Raw genomic sequence first — 17,775 nt, forward strand, 5'->3', positions numbered from 1 at the left:
TACTAGCAAAAAGCAAGTATTACACTGTATTTTCTGTCCCGTAGTCTTGATTTGTATGTGAAAATGAAAGAAAATATATTGTTCAAGTGCAATTAGCTTAAATAGCTGCTAATTTTTGCTTTGCCTGAAGATAATTTATTTCTGAAGGCTTTTTCTTCATGCCATGCCCCTTGGTCTCTTTGCAGACTGGCACACTTACTGAGGATGGCTTGGATCTTTGGGGAATTCAGCGGGTGGAAAATGCTCGGTAAGGATGAGCTCAGAGCTGATAGTAAATATGATACTCAGTTGTAGTGTAACAGCTTCAGCAGAATAGAATAGAAAATTCAGTGTGAGCTCATATATGTTTACATTTCTGTAATGAGCTGTAGGAGTGCCACTTAAACTGTGGTTTAGGTGTAGTGCAAGTTACAACTCCCCAGCAAAGCTGAGGTAGAATTTTATTTGTTAGAGTCTGAGACCTCATTAGGGTCATACTGCAAAACTGTTGCAGATACTGTTGCATGTTTCTTTAATCCTGTCCTCCTAAGCGATGACTTTTCAGGCTGCTAAAATGAATTATCTTAGTAGCTGAATTAGCTAATTAAGTTAAGTACAAAGTGATAAGAGGGCTTTGTATGAGACATCAAACTAGACAGGGAATGAACACTCAGTGTTTGAAGGAAGAAGAAGTTGTCATGGTTTTTGAAGATTCCAGTCCAGAGTCCTAATTTGTTTTCTGTGATGTGTGAAAATACAAGTGAAGGGACTTGTGCAGTCAATTTTCTTCTGTTAATCTAAACAAACCTTTTGAAATGGCTCATAATAAATAATTACAGTGCTAAGTATGTTATTACTTCATTGTTTCAGTTTCCTTTTGCCGGAAGAGAGGGCTTGCAGTGAGAGCTTGCTGAAGTCAGAGTTTGTTGCTTGCATGGCAACTTGTCATTCCCTTACAAAAATTGAAGGGGTACTTTCTGGGGATCCGCTTGATTTGAAGATGTTTGAAGCAATAGGATGGGTAAGTGCTGGTTTTTTCCCTGAAAATTGCATTATGAACAAGTCAAAGTTAATGTATAAATTAGTTGATTTTTTTTTAAATACAGATTTTAGAAGAAGCAACTGAAGAGGAAACAGCCCTTCATAATCGAATCATGCCGACAGTGGTTCGACCCTCAAAACAACTGTCCCCAGAATCCAAGCAAGCAACAGATCAAGAAATGGTATAAAAACTCAAAACAATTGATTTAAAGAAACACATTTTACTGTATGCTGTGGTTCTGGCTGATAAAACTGAAACAGTATCAGAACTGGGAGGGTTTTGATGGCAAAGACACAACAAGCATGTTTAAACCGTTGTTGAAGGTAGTGGTTCAGTATATGCCACTTTCAAGGTGAGCAAACAGTGTCAGCATTATTACCTTTACAGACTGGTTATAAAGTACAGAAACGCTTTTTGAGCTTACACCTTTTAATATTGGTGTTGTTACCAAATTCCTGCTGTGTTAATGAGGTGCTTAGGTGTGCTCACCTTGCAGTTTCAATTAAAACAATCATTTGTTAACGTCACTGTGTGGTGTGGAATTCTGCCACTGCTGTACCTTAGAGATATATTAAGTGCTGAGTAAAAAAACAAAATGTACTTAGCAGATTTAAAAGTTCTTTCTAGCTGTATTTTGAAGTATTTTTAAATATTTCACGAAGGGAAATTTTAAGCATGTGAATGTATATCCAGATTATCACAGGGTAGTGGGAGAGTATAACAGGTCAGCTCATCTGTATGAGTCATATTTTGTAGTACATAAAAGTGTCTTTCTTTTGTTCAGAGCTCAGTGTCACGTGCACAGCAGCAATTACTTTGCAGTAGTTGACATCTGAACATTCTTGAAACTTACTACATGATTTTTTTGGGGGATATACTTAATCGTGGCCTCATTCTGAAACGCCATTGTACTTTAGTCTTTTACAAAGGCTAAACAGATGGTTTGGACTATGAAGGGTCTTGCAAATTCTAATAAAGAAATCAAGCTCTGCAGTTCTACTGTGTCTCACTTAAAGTAAAGGATATTAAACAGATGCAGTATATTTATATTTAGCTTTTATGAAGTCCATTGAAAATACAATATGACTTGATACCAAGAATGCTGTGCAGGTTCATTTACTGATTTATGTTGAAATAATTTGTAGCTGAAGAAATACTTAAAATTGATATTTAGGGTGACTGTATTTTTTTTTTTTTTTCAGGAATTGTTTGAGCTGTCGGTAAGTACACTTTTCCATTAGGAACATACCTATTTTTCTTAAGATGTATGTGGATGTAACCCTTTTCTTCCTTCCTTCCTGTGTGACACAGACTGGGTATGAAATTGGAATTGTGCGCCAGTTTCCGTTTTCCTCGGTGTTGCAGCGCATGTGTGTAATAGCCAGGGTTCTAGGGGAAAAGAGAATGGATGCTTACATGAAAGGTGCCCCAGAAGTGATTGCCAGCTTGTGTAAGCAGGAAACAGGTAAAGGGGCAAACTATTTTTATTTATTCTATAGCTCAGTTGAAAGATGAATATTTTAATAACTCTAAACTTGATCTTTCTAAAGTTCCTGTTGACTTCGAGCATGTCCTGGAAGAATATACTAAGCAGGGCTTCCGAGTTATTGCTCTTGCTCACAGAAAACTGGAGTCTAAGCTTACGTGGCACAAAGTCCAGACTATTAGCAGGTAAGAGTGACTTCACTTTTTTAATAAGTAACAGGCTTTAAAAGCTGCATGCTTTGAATTAATATGTAATGTGTATTTTTGTTTAAATCAATTACTACTCATGTTTAGCTTTCTTCTGTCTTGACATACATAGTTCTGTGCATCCTTTAGTTGTGGCCTGGACATTTAAGATAAGGAAGTTTTTTCTGCAATGAAGTGAATTCAGAGGATGAGCTTTAAGCTGGAAATGAACTGGAATATTATTTTCATGGTGTCCAGTTTACACTATTGTGGCAGTAAACCTCATCTGATTTCTTTACTTGCACATACTTATGTCATCTCTGTTTATTAAGGATAATAGCAAGTAGGTGAAATCCTCCTGTGCATGTTTGATGCAGTTTCTTTGTCTTCTAAAGGCAGCATGTCCATTTTCACATTGCAGAGCTTGTCAGAGGTTTGGGAGGTAGAAAGGTTTCTTCCTTCAAAGAGTAGTATCTCCTGTTAGTTATTTTTCAGCTGAGCCTAGTTTTGTGAATAATGTAATCTTTCCCACAGTGTTTGAATGTGTAGCATAGCTATGAAAATGCCAGCTTTGACTGTGTTCTTTTGTATCAGCCCTGTGTACAAGGTGAACATTTGGCAAAGCAGAGAAATGAGTTTTCCAGTTTCAGGTGTGAAAATTTACAGTAGCAGTAGCCAAGACCTGTAAATACGCCGACGTTTTTATGTAAACCAAAGTTAATTAGTTTCTCTGTTTAATTAGGTAGTGCCTGTTAATCTTGCATGCCTTTGTAACATAATGTGGTGGCTTTTATGTTAAGGTTCAGCTAATTTGGAAAACAAAGATGTACACTCTAAACATATCTTAATATTTGGCCTGTGAATGCAGTTAGTTTCAGAGCATGTTTTCTAGCTATAACCTTTTTGAGACTATAATTTCCTTTAGAAAGCATTCTTGTGGAAGAAACTGAAAATTGTGCTTGAGAGGAAACAACATTTTCTCACACTGGTTTTCAATTAAAACAAGGGAAATAAGTGTAAATTATTGTGATGGTATCTCTCACATCACTTTTTATAAAGCAAATTACTTCATGGTTAAAAACCCACACATTCCTCTTTAATAAGCAGAAAATCAGGCTTTTAAGGCTTCATCTAATAATTGTAAATCTTATAATCTCTTCCTTGTCTCTTTTTCATCAGAGATGCTATTGAAAGCAACATGGATTTTATGGGGTTAATTATAATGCAAAACAAGTTAAAGCAAGAAACCCCTGCTGTACTTGAAGATTTGCATAAAGCCAACATTCGCACTGTCATGGTTACAGGTTAGCATGTAAACATACTCAAAGGTCAATCTCTTCTTGGTCTTGTTCTGATTATGGTGTATGAAGTCAAATTTTAGGGTCAGTAGGCTTGCACTGTGTTTTTAGCAACAGGGAAGTTTAGAAACTTACGAAAGTATACAGACACTAATTTATTTCTTTTTGGGTGCAAGTTGCTTGGGAAGTCAGAGAAAGCAGAAGAGGCTCTAATTCCACTTCATAGTTTCTGCTCCCTAGCTCTGTGTACAAGCGACTTGATACTGAATTGGAGGATGAAAACCCTTAGAAGTCTTCCAAATTAGGCTAAGTGAAAGTCCTGGTCTAATTTTATGACTGAACTTGCTTTGAGCAGGAGGTTGGACTGGATGTCCTGAGGGTCCCTACCATTTTGATTTATACTATGAAAAGTCACTTTGCATTGGATTTTTTTGGGGAGAATGACTTAGGTCCTTGTAAGTGTGCTAGGTGTCTGTGCTCAGTGTTTTCCATACAATCTGTGTTGGCTTTTTAAATCACAGGTGGTGTGATTTTGGAGTGTTTTGCTAGGCTAGCAATACAACTCTCTGTTTGCATGTTCTGTGACTGTGTGAAAAGCAGTATTTTAAATGGCTGCATGTTTTCTGCCTGATTTTCCATATACACTATGATTTGGTCAATAAGAGATCTTTATGACTCCAAGTAGCGCACAAAATTTCTAGGGTAGGGGATTTACCTGGTAGGCTTTGATTGTTGTCTGTAGGCTTGGTTTGCTCTGAGGTTGTCACTGGTACGTGGGGCAGTCTTCCTTCTAGTTCTAAACTGGCTTTGTTAGCTTTTCTCTTATGGGGAATATCAGTGTATGATTGATTCTTTTCTGACTGAAGCCCTTTTAAATGCAATTGTTTAACAGGGGATAACATGTTAACTGCTATCTCGGTGGCCAGAGACTGTGGAATGATTCTACCTCAGGATAAGGTCATTATTGCTGAAGCACTACCTCCAAAGGATGGGCAGGCTGCCAGGATCAACTGGCATTATGCAGATACCCTCGCAAAATGCACTAGTTCATCACCAGCCATAAACTCAGAGGTAACATGACTATATTATGCCCTTAGAGTGTAAGCAGTTAGTTTTACTGTTCTTTTTATGTTATTCCATTAAATAAATCTTCTGTTAAGTGTCAATTCAGAATTGATATACTAGTTAACTTTCAGATCTTCAAATACCAAAGACTAGTAAAGCAGCTGAGGGAGGTAGTTTTTCAACTGTGATATGACATTTGACATTTCACTTGTGCAGGAGACAGGGCTTTTTCCCAACATTTCAATCTGCTAAGACTGCTCTAGCTGCTTGTAGTTGAAACATTAAACCACATTTTCTTAGTAATAAGTAAGTGTTTTCATTATATGAGGATTTTTCAAGTGACATTCTTACAAACCTTCGCTTGTGTGGGATCTGTAGGAATACCCCTCTGAGTATTAGCTTGAAATGGCAAGGTATCTGTGTAATGCATTACAGCTGGAGTATTAAACTACTTTTGATAGGATATTCCAGTTAAATTGGTCCATGAAAGCCTTGAGGATCTCCAGATGACAAAATACCATTTTGCAATGAATGGGAAGTCATTTGCGGTGATTTTGGAGCATTTTCAGGACCTGGTACCCAAGGTGAGCATTTTACTTGAGTATGGGTACTTTCAATGGTGAACAGACTGCCCTGTGAGCATTAAGAACTCTTCTCTCTTCCAGCTCGTGCTGCACGGCACCGTGTTTGCTCGCATGGCGCCTGATCAGAAAACGCAGTTGGTGGAAGCTTTACAAAATGTAGAGTAAGTATTTGCTTAAGCATAGAAAGCGAGAGGGTTGACTGTGTTTGGTGTGATAGGAGACAAAAATTATGCATGCTGCTAGCTGTTGTGCCTGAAGAAAAAGGTTGGGCTGATGGAACTTCCTTGTGTTGGTAGATCAGCCTATTAGCTGATCCAACAGAATGAGAGTAGTACCATCTGCTGGCTAGTTGTGAAAGTTGCAGACTTTTCATGAAGTTTTAAATGAGGAATATGTGCGTAAAGTGACTAACATATTTTTTTAATGCAGTTGCTTGGTTTATGAAACAAACTCATCAAATGTCTTCTGTGTATTACCAGAAGTATTATCAGGATGATTTCTGTTCACATTGATCAATATGTGACTTGGTGTCAGGCCTTGCAGCTCTACAAGATACTACAGAAGTGTCATTGCCTAGAGCAAAGGTTCTGTTCTTTAGGCCACCTTGTCTGATAGAGAGCTAATTCACCATTATTGCTCTGATGGACATGTCAGTCGTGTTACTTTTCTGTCTACTTCCTTATATGTATAACAGCAACAGTAATTGATTTCAGCATTAATGATCACACATAATGTTATGCAAACCCTGAATAACTCAAAGCAATACAGAAGTAATTAATGAAATAAGCTAAATGGCCTGTGGTTGGAGAGTGGTCCGGAATGCTGATGTCTGTTTGGTTTTTATAGTTACTATGTGGGCATGTGTGGAGATGGAGCAAATGACTGTGGGGTAAGTATATTTTTATTTTCCATACAGAACTGTTCAGTTAAATTGTACAGCTGAAAGCAAGTCCTAAAATGGTCTCTATTTCAATGTTCCCTGGCAGGCACTAAAGAGGGCACATGGTGGTATATCTCTGTCTGAACTTGAGGCTTCTGTGGCATCACCATTCACTTCCAGGACACCCAGTATTTCCTGTGTGCCAAAGCTGATCAGGTAATGCCACTGACCGTGAACTTCAGTGTGTCTGTGTAACTCATTTTGCATGCTCTATTTTAGTATACATTTGATGTTGTAAGAAACCAGTGTGAATTACAGAACAATCCATACATTTATAGTGGTTCTGTTTCTGTACTGAAGGTACTCTGAGCATAACCCTGCCATAGCATGATTTACTATTTTGTTATAAAATCCTTTGTCCATGTAAAGTTAATTTTTCAAAGCATGACCAAGCTTCTACACTTTAGTCTTTAATTTTGTCATAGTGACTTTGCTAGTTTCCATAAAGGCTGTTATAATTGCAAGCAGTAAAAATCTTCAGGTGATTGCTCAGCACCATACAAAGTAGAAGACAATTTCTAAACAGGTTTTGACCAATTTTTTACTCTTGAATTGGAAGTTAGGTAATCATTTTTGGATAAAGGTCAGCCAAAGAAGAATCTGGGGATCTGTGGGGTACTAATGAAGTAATGCATTATCAGAAACATTTCTGAAGTCAGCAGCTCTGTGGCTGACTCTGTGTTCATTCAATCATGCAGTAAACTAATGCTTCATAGATGTTTTTGTAGAAAAACCTCCATTTTAAAACCTCTGTTAGAAAGCCACACGAAGTCCAAAGAGGACTGAAGTTAGGTGGTGGCTGAGTTTAGAAGGCATGCCCACAATTTTGATGTTGGTGGAAGTGTGTCATTCTGACTCCTGTTTCTCTCTCTGTCTGCAGCCTAATGTCCCTCAAAGGGTTTTCTGGTGTGTTTAATTGCAGCTAATGTTTTGGTAGGCAGAACTGAACTGCTTGCACAGAAAGCTTTGTAGTTACATGATTGCATCTATTTTGACAGGGAAGGCCGTGCTGCTTTAATAACTTCCTTCTGTGTGTTTAAATTCATGGCATTATACAGCATCATCCAGTACATCACTGTTACTTTGCTGTATTCTGTAAGTATTCTCTAAATACTTTTGCAGTGTCAGCACAATTTAGAAATTTGAAAGTTGATAGATATTTAATGCAAATTGTTGCAAGTCCCTTTGAGTACAACACATGCATTCAAAAATACATTTAGACTAAAAATATTGTTAGTATTTTGGGGTTTTTTATATTAACTGTACAAAATACATGGTAGTATCTATTTAGAAAAGACAATAACCAATGGCTGTGAAAAGAAAGTCTCTACAGTGGGAAGTCCAGATAAGCATATAAACAAAGCAAAAATACAAATTTCAATTATGTAAAAACTTTCAGCAGTTTGAAATAGCCTAACATTTTTTAAAGGGCAATGCATTCCTTTTATGTTAGAATTGAAAGAAGTTGGAAGTACTGATTTGGGGGGGGTAGGGGTGTGAAGCAAAGTGGAGTATTTCCTGTTAATATGATTGGATTCATAATAATGGCATATGGTAGAAATCTTGTATTTTAGTTTGCATTCTGAGTCAGTTAAAGGTGCAGAGTATTAAAGGACCTTTGAGGTGGAAATTTTGACAGCTGTATGAGTACCTAGTGAGGCTATGGTGTTTAAAGAACTGTGGGCCTAAGATGCTATTGCATTGGTGTATAAGATTCAATAATGTAATTTTGATTACAAACAAATTTCAATTACAAATAGCTTATCCATCTTGAAATTGTTTCATACCATGATACTTCAGGAATTGTTCTGTGAATTGTAGAGTATTGAGGGTTCCTGCAGGTAAAGGAAGCCAGTTTGACAGGACACTGTCTTGTTTATAGAGTGAAATTCAAAGAATTAATGCCATAAGAGTATCACTGTAAATTTTTTGGGGTGTGAAGAAATTACCAATGTTTCAGTTGTGATTTCTCTCTAGATCCTGAGCAATTTGGGAGATTTCCAGTTTCTCTTCATTGATTTGGCAATCATTTTGGTGGTTGTCTTCACTAGTAAGTATTGTACTGAATTACTATTGCTGGCTTCTGTGAACCACTTTTTGCTTGGTCAGATTTTCTTCAATACCTAATTACATGTGGTTTTGAGAAAACACTGTGACATACAGTGAAGATGTTATGACTATTACCTCTGTGCATTAAGAAACCCAAACTACCACTGTGTATTGAATTAAACTCATATGAAATTTGTGAAGTGTCCTCATACAAGAAGCAGGACATGGGCACGATCTTGGGCAATTAAGTCTTCACAGTACAGGAAGCTGGTTTTGGAATCAAAACAGGAGTTATTGCAATATCTTGCTCAAATGTTGTGATTCCTTTCATTCTTACTTTGAACTTCTGTCCACAAAATGTTACATTCAAAGTATTGCCTATTGAAACATTTGATTCCACATATGAGCCTAGCCTTCAATTCACTGGCTAGCAGTAGAATTCTATTTTCAAGTTTTAATAAAAACCTCTTCATTGAAGCAATGGCAGTCCAAAACCAAGGAGGCAAGCTGTAAGTCCTTGTGCTAGACAAAGGGAATTTGGCCAGACACTACTAATTCCTTAAGTCTCATGGCTGCTACTGTCCCCTGCTATGCTGTGCTGCTGGGGAAGCAGCCTGTAGAAGGCACTGTGGCATTGTTTTAGGGCTTTACAATCTTTTCAAGGTAGTTTCACATTTGCAGTTCTGGACTAAATATTAAAGTGATGTCATGAGCAAGACATTCTAATTCCACAGAATGTGAATGGGATAACTCTTGAAAACCATAATGATGTAATGTGTCATTTGTTTTTTGTTCTCTTTGCAGTGAGTCTGAACCCTGCTTGGACAGAGCTTGTTGCACAAAGGCCTCCATCAGGTCTTATCTCAGGTCCACTTCTGTGTTCCGTGTTGTCTCAGATCATCATCTGCCTTGCTTTCCAAACCTTTGGGTTCTTTTGGGTCAAACAGCAGTCCTGGTATGAGCCTTGGACAGCAGACTCTGAGTAAGTGTTTCAGTGGCTCTGTGCAGGGTACAGTAGTAGTTGGAAAGCTATAGGCAATAATTGCTCTCTTCTTTCTTGCCCCCCTTTGGGGACTTTGAAAATAAAGCTTCTGTATGGCAGCTTTTTACTCTGCTGATTTCTTCTGAAAAGCATACTAATATATGGGAGCTACCCAGTGGCTGAAAAGCAAAATTGGGTCAGAGTCAGATGGTTTGGTGTAATGACTCTTCAACTTTGGGACAGATGAGGTAGAAGTTTGAAATTAATGGTTCAGATCTATTTTGTCTCTTTCATATTATAAAGCTTTGTTTTACTGTTAGAGTTACAGTAAATCAAATTCATTTTTTTGAAAATGAAGACGTGTTTTAATTTTTTTTTTTAGATTGCAGTATTTTCTTGCCTGTTTCTGAAGTTTGTCTACAATGACAGTTTTTAAACAGTTAATGTGGAAAATTTACAAACTGGAAGCATAACAGAACTCGAAGCTCTGAAGTCAAAAAAATTGCTATCTCCTTGCCACAGTTTTGTGTTATTTCTTAGTACCTGTAATATGTTCTCAAGTTTAAGCTTTTTTGCTACTGTAGCAATTTGTTCTGTCATTACTTTTGTAAATAAGTGGACCTTATTTGCCTCTTCTCCATAGCTCAGTGTTCAATGCTTTTGTGTTGTAGTGCATGTAATGTGTTGGACACCAAGAACACCAGCTCTGCACACCACGGGAATGAGACTATTCATGATGAACATTACATTAAAAATTATGAAAACACAACTTTGTTTTTTATATCCAGCTTTCAGTACCTCATAGTGGCAATTGTATTTTCTAAAGGAAAGCCCTTTAGACAACCATGCTACAAAAATTGTAAGTCCTTTCTTGGTATATAGAGTTCCAAATAAAACTCCCAAGTGACTGTGCATTTGTTGACAATTCTGTTGTGCTGATTCAGCAGCAGTAGTGTTGCTAGGAGATCATAGTGCAATTATCCTCTGATCATCACAGCTAGAAATAATGAAATACTAAACTGTATGGAGGAATTTGTGTTAATAGTTGCTTTGTTTGTAGAAGTATATGTGTATATACATTTCAAAGTGAGCCAATGAGAAAAACTCAGGCCTTCTGTCTCTTTATGGCTATCAGCACAACTAGTATTGCCAAAATTTGCCTGGAAGGGGTTTAGAGGGTGAAGAGAGGTTGTATCCAGGGAGTGATGAACTCATGATACTTGTTAAAACTGTCTAAAACTCTTGATTGTGAGATGGTCCAATTAAAATTTTTTTTTTCTTCTTTTACAGTTCTGTTTGTTTTATCTGTTATAGTTCTTTATGTCTTCATATTTTTCATCATGTTGCATCCTGTTGAACCTATTGATGGATTTCTTGAGGTGAGAGCCAGCAGATCTGTGGGTGTGTCAGCTTCCTGGGGGAGCTGATGGGTTGCCTTTGGGGCAGGTGTGACCCCTGCAGACCTTTAGCATCATGTCACTGGGTGGAGAGGGAGAATTGATAATGCCGAGTCTGTTTTGGATGTGTGTTTATTTCACATGTGTGTTTCTAACCTCTGGCAACTTGTTTCCACAGCTTGTGTGTGTGCCACCTGAGTGGCGCCTAAGAATTGTCATCATCGTTATTCTAAATGCTGTTGTATCTGTGCTGACGGAGGTAAGAAATCCAAATGGAAAAAATGCTTCTAAGTGTTTCTTTTTTCAGGGTGCATGTTCATCTTTTATTTAGAGGGTCTCTCTTCACAGCATGCCACTCTGAGTGGCTGCTGTTTTCTTGTTAAGTGTGTATTTCTTAAGGACATGCAAATGTCCTTGTTGGCTAGATTTAAGGTGTCAAGATTTTCTGTGTTAAAAGTGTAATTTTAAAATCTTTTTTTATTAAAAAATGGCAGCAGGGAGGGAGCTGAAAGACTTAATAATTCAACTATTTCATATTAAAATACTCCATTTTTATTTTCTGTGTTACTTCAGAAAAACAATGTACTAGAGAACTATATAAAATCCCTAGGGGAGCCCCCTGTACTCCATTTGGATTGTACACATAGCTTATTGTTCAGAATAATGTAGGTCTGTGTAACTCACTTGTCTGATATGATCAAAGTTCAGAAGTAGAGATGTTCATGCAAATCTGCTTTTTCCATCACTGAGCTTGTCCAAAGTCAGTCACTCTGGATGTTGACCTCTTCTGCTGTAATTCCAGAGTTAATGTGTGCAGAAACATGCCCTACCTTTCATCCGAGTGCCTTGTTTTGTTTCCAAGAATCAAAGTTTGACAGATAAATCTTCCAGAAGAAGTCTGGATTCACAGTCAGTTTTTATTCCTGTGGTTAGTTCTTCTCCCTGTTAACTGAGGTGGCATTTCCAACCTGAATATATTTGGGTTTTGGTTGCAGTCATGAGTCACATTTCGTTCCTACAAGATGAAAAAGCCTTCCAACATTATGTAGTGCTTGCACACTACAATTATCTGTTTTTACTATGTAACATTTTCTACAGCTTCTAATCAGTATTTCCATTAAAATGTGAGGGGTTGCTGTCAATGTAACCAGCATAATATTTGCTTGGATCATATAATTTTGGCCTTCAAAGAGTACTACAGCATTAATATTCTGTCCAATTAACATGTTTTTCCCTTTTATTTGTGACCTAGTAAAAATTAACTCAAAGGTTTGTTTCAGATACTTGAATCAAAATTATCAAGGCTTTGTGTTTAAAATGTTGTTCCAAATAGAATTTGCAAAATGTGTTCTTATGTTGCTGCCTATTGGAACATGCTTTTCAGTGTTTTCACATGACAGATGACAACGTGTCTTTTCCAAAACATGGCAGTAGATACTAATTTTCTTGGCCTCTGTCTTGTTGTTAACAAGTTTATCCACTATTAAAGCTCCTGTGCCTTTCTTACATTATCCTGTATGCACTCTAACCCTTCTTGTGATGTTTTTCCTTTATGCCCTTGAATTCTTTCATTTTTTTGTATTAGTGAATACTTAATAGTGGGGTTTTTTTGCTTCCTTTTATTTGTGAAAAGTCAAATTTTATGTATATTGCTGTCTTTACCACTGAAACAAAATAGTTATTCTGAAGCTTCAGAATCATGGCTTTCTTTGTCTTCTGATAAATTTAAAACAAACCTCCTAGACAGAAATACTTTTTCCTGTGCAACTTCAATTTTCAGTCCAGTGATAAACATTACTGAGAGAAATAAGCTTACCATCTGCTGAAAAATTTCTTCGTTGTGCAGATGATCTTGCAACTTTTATAGAATCTGGTGTTTTTTCTGTTCTGGATGCGTAAGGGCTCCAGTAGAAAGTCTGTACAGTGTGCCAATCCATGTTTCAGCACGTGACTCTTGAGGACAAATGGTTCTCCTCTGGTTTAAATATGTGTTCATAAAGTTCCACTTGTGGGCCTTGCTGGTTGTCACATCAGCCTGAAAACTTGTGAATTTCCACTAAGCATCACCTAAGCAATATAATTACCTGGAGACTGTTTTCTTTCACCCAGTGTTTCAAACCTCACCCCACTCTTTTTCCTATGCAGGTTTGAGTTAGCATCTTTTTACACTTCAGTCATTTAACTTTCATTACCAAAACTGCAGGGGTGATTTGGCACATTTCTTTTAAACAGACTTCCCTATTTATCTTGTTGCCTGTACTTTGGTAATAAAATAGAAGTACCTAGTTCTTGGTCCTAATTGTTTGGGCTGTTATGCTTTGTCTTAAACCTAGTTTCTTCCACTTTGTAAGGTGAATGCTTTGTTACAGCAGATGAGTTGTTCTACTGTACAGCAGGGTCCCAGCAGGACTGTTGTTTAGTGATCCTCAAACCCCAAACCTTGTTTTACAATACACCTTCCGTAACTTCAGCCCAACTCTTGAACTGCATTTGTCCAATTCCAGCAGTGTTACTCCATACTCCCTAAAGCTTTGCCATGTGGTGCCAGCTCCTTGGGTCCAGTGTGTTGTGTGAAAATCCCAGGCTATTTCCTTCCTTCACTTCCAGTATCTCATTGTTTTTCTCTCCTTGTGTGCCTGGCTGGATTTTCTGCTTCCTACACTTTTCACTACAGACTTGGTGCACACGTCACATTCTGAGTATCTGGGAGAGGCTGCTGGTGGCAGCTCCTTCCGTCTTTTAACAAGGTACTCTGTTTCACCTAGAGTTTGTTCTGCTGAGAGCTGTCCCTCAGGAATTGCCTCTTTAAGTCTCATAATTTTGAGATACATGAGGAATTGGATCTTTAGTCACACCTGCCAGTATGACACTTTTGTGTCACGCTATGGTCATACGTAGTTTTGTCATTGCTTCTACAACAGGAATAGTTTCTGACTGTGGTTTTCCCAAACATGTTGTCTGAAATGCTCTGAAATGCTTTTGCTCTTTCTGTGTGGCTGCCAGACTAGATTCACAAAGCATGCAGATTCTTTCTACCAGATGCTAGAAAATACTGCACAACAAAGGCAGATCCTAGCAGCTGTTCCTCCTTACCCCTGATGCCTGGTGTAGACATGCTTAAACCAGACCGGCTTCAAAAATGAACATCTAACAAGCTGAAGATTTGTTGGCAAATGCTTTATAAAAGCACTATCAAATTCTGGCATATTACAAAATCATAAGCATTATAAAAATCTGTTACAAAAGTCTGACTAATCAGCTCCCCATTTTCAATGGCAGAGGTTAGTCAGATGTTAGAAGTGGAATCTGTCCAAGGATCAGAGTTGTAGGCTTGAGGCCATGGAAGGTACAGGTTCACACCTGTGTTGTCAGATTTGATCAAAGCTCTTGAGTCCGCCCGTGCAGCTGTATGAGGATAACCAGATGTGCTCAACATACTATTCAGGTTCTGCCCTCTTTTAAAAAACCTGGAACTATGCCTACCAAATTCCTTCATTCGTGCTGGTGGCTCAGCTTTGCTACCCCACTGCTGCTTTTCTGAGAATGTCACTGGTTTAAAACAGACTGTGAACAAAGCATAGCTCCACAATTAAATACATTGTAATGTTAAAGATGGTTTATGGGGAAACTGCTCTAAGCACTTGTATCTTCATGTGGTGCTTCGCAGGTTTTTAGAGTATTGAAACACGTTAAGAATGTGTCTTTATGATTTTTACCCATATCAATGGATGCAGTTTTAGTTTGCTGTTGATTTGAAGTACACATTCATATTCTTAAATTTTGTGTGAGCACTTAAGAATGAAAATGTTTATCACAAAAGTACCAGCAAGCAGCGTAAACTCGGTTTTGCTTGCCACTGAATTAGTTATGCCTAAAGCACTATTTCAGGTTTTATTTGTAATGTGCACACTAACAACAAATGATCATTAGTTTCTTTAACTCTTCCCGCTCACTGTAATGTCTCACAGAATGTCCTCCTTGATATGATCCTTTGGAAGGTTGTGTTCAATCGAGACAAACAAGGAGAATCTCGCCTCACCATACCCCAGCCGCCTCAGGTTGGAGACGAGTATTTTGCTGTCATCATTTGAGTGCATGTGGATTCATTTAGTTTTGTCTCTTAATTATCTATAAGTGTCTGTTGCCTTATCTTTAGCTTAAGTCTGCTTAAATTAGATTTCTGTAACTAAAATATTGAAAGGAAAGGATTTTGGGTTTATATTCTTTTCCTTATTGACACTTACGGAGTTTAGTGTGTGTGCAAGAACTGTGACACAAACCTAGAGTATTGCTTTAAGACTTTTCTCACTTCATCTTTAGTTTCCACTTTAGCAAATTTTATTTGTGGTGTCACAAGTTAGCATGTTAGGACTGGGAACATCTTGATTTGCTTAGAAGCAATTAAATTAAATTAATTTGGTTTAGAGTTTTAGGTCATTGTCTGAGAGCAGTAATTTTTAGCATGTACAAATGAAACAAAACAAGATGGCAAACAAAAACACACTATTACTACTTCAGATGGTTTAGGACACTGAAAGATTTTTCAGGTGACCATGAATTTTGGCCTGGTCTGCCCCTCTGCTGTTAATACATGAAGGAAATCTCTGTGAATCCCATAAAAACTAGCTTTAAGCCTCTTGGCTTATTACTTTTGGGTGATTGTACATTTGTGCTTGCTAGAATTACAATGGTTTATTTCTCAGCACTAAATTTTATTAAATGTATTCACTTCAGATTTAACGTTGTCATTTTGAGGCTGTCGTAGAACAAATTGTTTTGTGTTCACTGAAGAATGGAAATTGTTCTCAAGGCTCACATTTGGTTCAGTTCACCAATTGAAATTTAGAGCATGATGAAAACTACAGAATATATTACCATTAAGATGTCAGCCCTGCAGACTATAGGTGTTCTCTGAGACATTATAGGGATTCAGTCTCGAGAATGAGGAGTAGTGTTTCTCCTCCCCAGCTAATTAAATTACATGCATTAGACTGGGAGAGGAAACATAGGAACGAAGACTTAAGTTCAATAACTTGTGTATTTTTAAGTAGCTATTAATACCTGCACTATATAGATTTCACAATATCAGCAAATTAAATTTTGCTACTTTTGTCTGACTGGCTGCCTTCAGTTTAACAATTCATGGTTTAAGAAGTGTTTTGAGATTTGGGGAGTTTGCTTTTTCTAGACCAGGATTTTATTCTCCAATAGTAAAATCATTTAATGTTGCCTGTTCTATCTGTGATTATTGAAATGATTATAAAATATGCATAAAAACTGTTGGTGGTCTTAGATGTTATGATAATATTGAACACTTGCTTCTTCTTAATGTTTTTTGAATGTCACTGCTACAATAGTATAGAAGAGATGACACAGCAAAAGAGTTTCTGTACTACAGGTCCAATCCAATGTGGTAACGAAACAGTAAATTAAAGACTGAAATAATAGTTTTTCTTCTAGTGATTTACTGTATTGTTACTGACATTATTTTCTCCTTACGGTAATCCAATTTTCAAATCTGTTCACTCCTGCAGGAGGCTGGGGACCGCTGTGGAGTCTCTTTCCTTTCTTCCCTATTTGGTTGTAGAGAAAAGACACCAAAAGCCAAGTATATGCACCTAGCTCAGGAACTGCTGGTTGATCCAGAATGGCCACCAAAACCCAGGACAACAACAGAAGCAAAAGTACCATCCCAAGAAAATGGTTCATATCAAATCATCACTGTAACGTAGCAGTGGATCTTGGTGGCATGTATCTTCAGTAGTATTCAGAAGAATGTAATTTTAAGGCTTTATTTGAAACTGCAGTGTGCTAAATGTCAAATTCTAATGCAGATATTTCCAACTGTTTCGTCTCTCTGAATACAAAATTCAGAGCCAGGTGTCTTATGGCTATACATTTTAAAAATGTAGGTCACCTTAGGCAGAACAAAAATGATTGTGTTTCCTTCCACCTTCTTTCAGATTTCATTGTTCCTAAATGAGATGCATTTGAAGGTTTAAACTGCAGGGCAGTTAAAACAGGTTCACATTATTTGCCTGGAGTATCTTAATAGTTGTTCTAACCTGCTTATCTGGGCATGTGTTCATGTAAACCTTATGATGTAATGGTTTCATGGCTGTACTAGAGGTGCATAATAGCCTTGTCATGGTTTTGGGGTTTTTTGTGGTTTTTTTTGGTTGGTTGGGGTTATTTTGGTTGGTTGGTTGGTTTTTATATGACTGATGAAAAGTTTTGTGTCTTCAAACGGTTCTAAAGTTTGTGTGTGTGTACCTCTAAGTTTGTCCCTATTAGTAAGGAGTGTTTCCAGGTGTAATGCTTGGGTTCTAATTTCAGTTGTTTAGTCTGCCACAGCAGGAATTGGGAATGCTGTAGAAGCAATATGCTCTGTCCTTAAGAAATAAGCACATTGCTTTCATGTGGGTTCTTGACTTCTTTTCTAGCTAACCACAAGGAAGGGCTTAGGTGGCCTCCAGAGGAGGAGCCATTTGGCTACACTCTAAAGTTTTTGGAGAAAGAAGGATGGAGAATCTAAACACTTTCCTCTATGTCATGTTTTATTACATTTAGCTATGCATTTCTCCATAGACCTTGCTTTTTCCAGCAGAAGGGTTGGATTACCCCTTTGTGGACCATGTTTTATTTGTAAATCTAAAGATAATTTTCCTATATACCTTGAAGTGGTAAGACCAGAGTTACTGCTGCAAGTGATATGAGAGTGGGAGGGAGGTCTATTGTCACATGCCCACGCTTGGGATTTGTGCACGT

At 37.5% G+C, this 17,775-nt stretch overlaps 1 protein-coding gene across 1 annotated transcript in view; it reads left to right on the top strand.

Annotated features, from left to right (window-relative positions):
* Window positions 1–16,808, top strand: part of ATP13A3 (ATPase 13A3) — a 54,121-nt gene extending 37,313 nt beyond the window's left edge. The window contains exons 14-33 of the mRNA XM_082287821.1: window positions 186–247; window positions 850–1,000; window positions 1,086–1,202; window positions 2,224–2,241; window positions 2,333–2,486; window positions 2,572–2,692; window positions 3,872–3,996; window positions 4,883–5,061; window positions 5,517–5,639; window positions 5,721–5,800; window positions 6,486–6,528; window positions 6,626–6,735; window positions 7,578–7,674; window positions 8,557–8,629; window positions 9,433–9,610; window positions 10,282–10,469; window positions 10,901–10,989; window positions 11,186–11,266; window positions 14,976–15,065; window positions 16,542–16,808. Of these exons, the coding sequence (XP_082143947.1) occupies window positions 186–247; window positions 850–1,000; window positions 1,086–1,202; window positions 2,224–2,241; window positions 2,333–2,486; window positions 2,572–2,692; window positions 3,872–3,996; window positions 4,883–5,061; window positions 5,517–5,639; window positions 5,721–5,800; window positions 6,486–6,528; window positions 6,626–6,735; window positions 7,578–7,674; window positions 8,557–8,629; window positions 9,433–9,610; window positions 10,282–10,469; window positions 10,901–10,989; window positions 11,186–11,266; window positions 14,976–15,065; window positions 16,542–16,739 (2,277 nt within the window). The 3' untranslated portion in view covers window positions 16,740–16,808. The remainder of the gene's footprint in view (window positions 1–185; window positions 248–849; window positions 1,001–1,085; window positions 1,203–2,223; window positions 2,242–2,332; window positions 2,487–2,571; window positions 2,693–3,871; window positions 3,997–4,882; window positions 5,062–5,516; window positions 5,640–5,720; window positions 5,801–6,485; window positions 6,529–6,625; window positions 6,736–7,577; window positions 7,675–8,556; window positions 8,630–9,432; window positions 9,611–10,281; window positions 10,470–10,900; window positions 10,990–11,185; window positions 11,267–14,975; window positions 15,066–16,541) is intronic.
* The last annotated feature ends 967 nt before the right edge of the window (window positions 16,809–17,775 follow it).

Source organism: Coloeus monedula (genome assembly GCF_965178545.1).
Source record: "Coloeus monedula genome assembly, chromosome: 10".
Classification (NCBI taxonomy): Eukaryota; Metazoa; Chordata; class Aves; order Passeriformes; family Corvidae; genus Coloeus; species Coloeus monedula.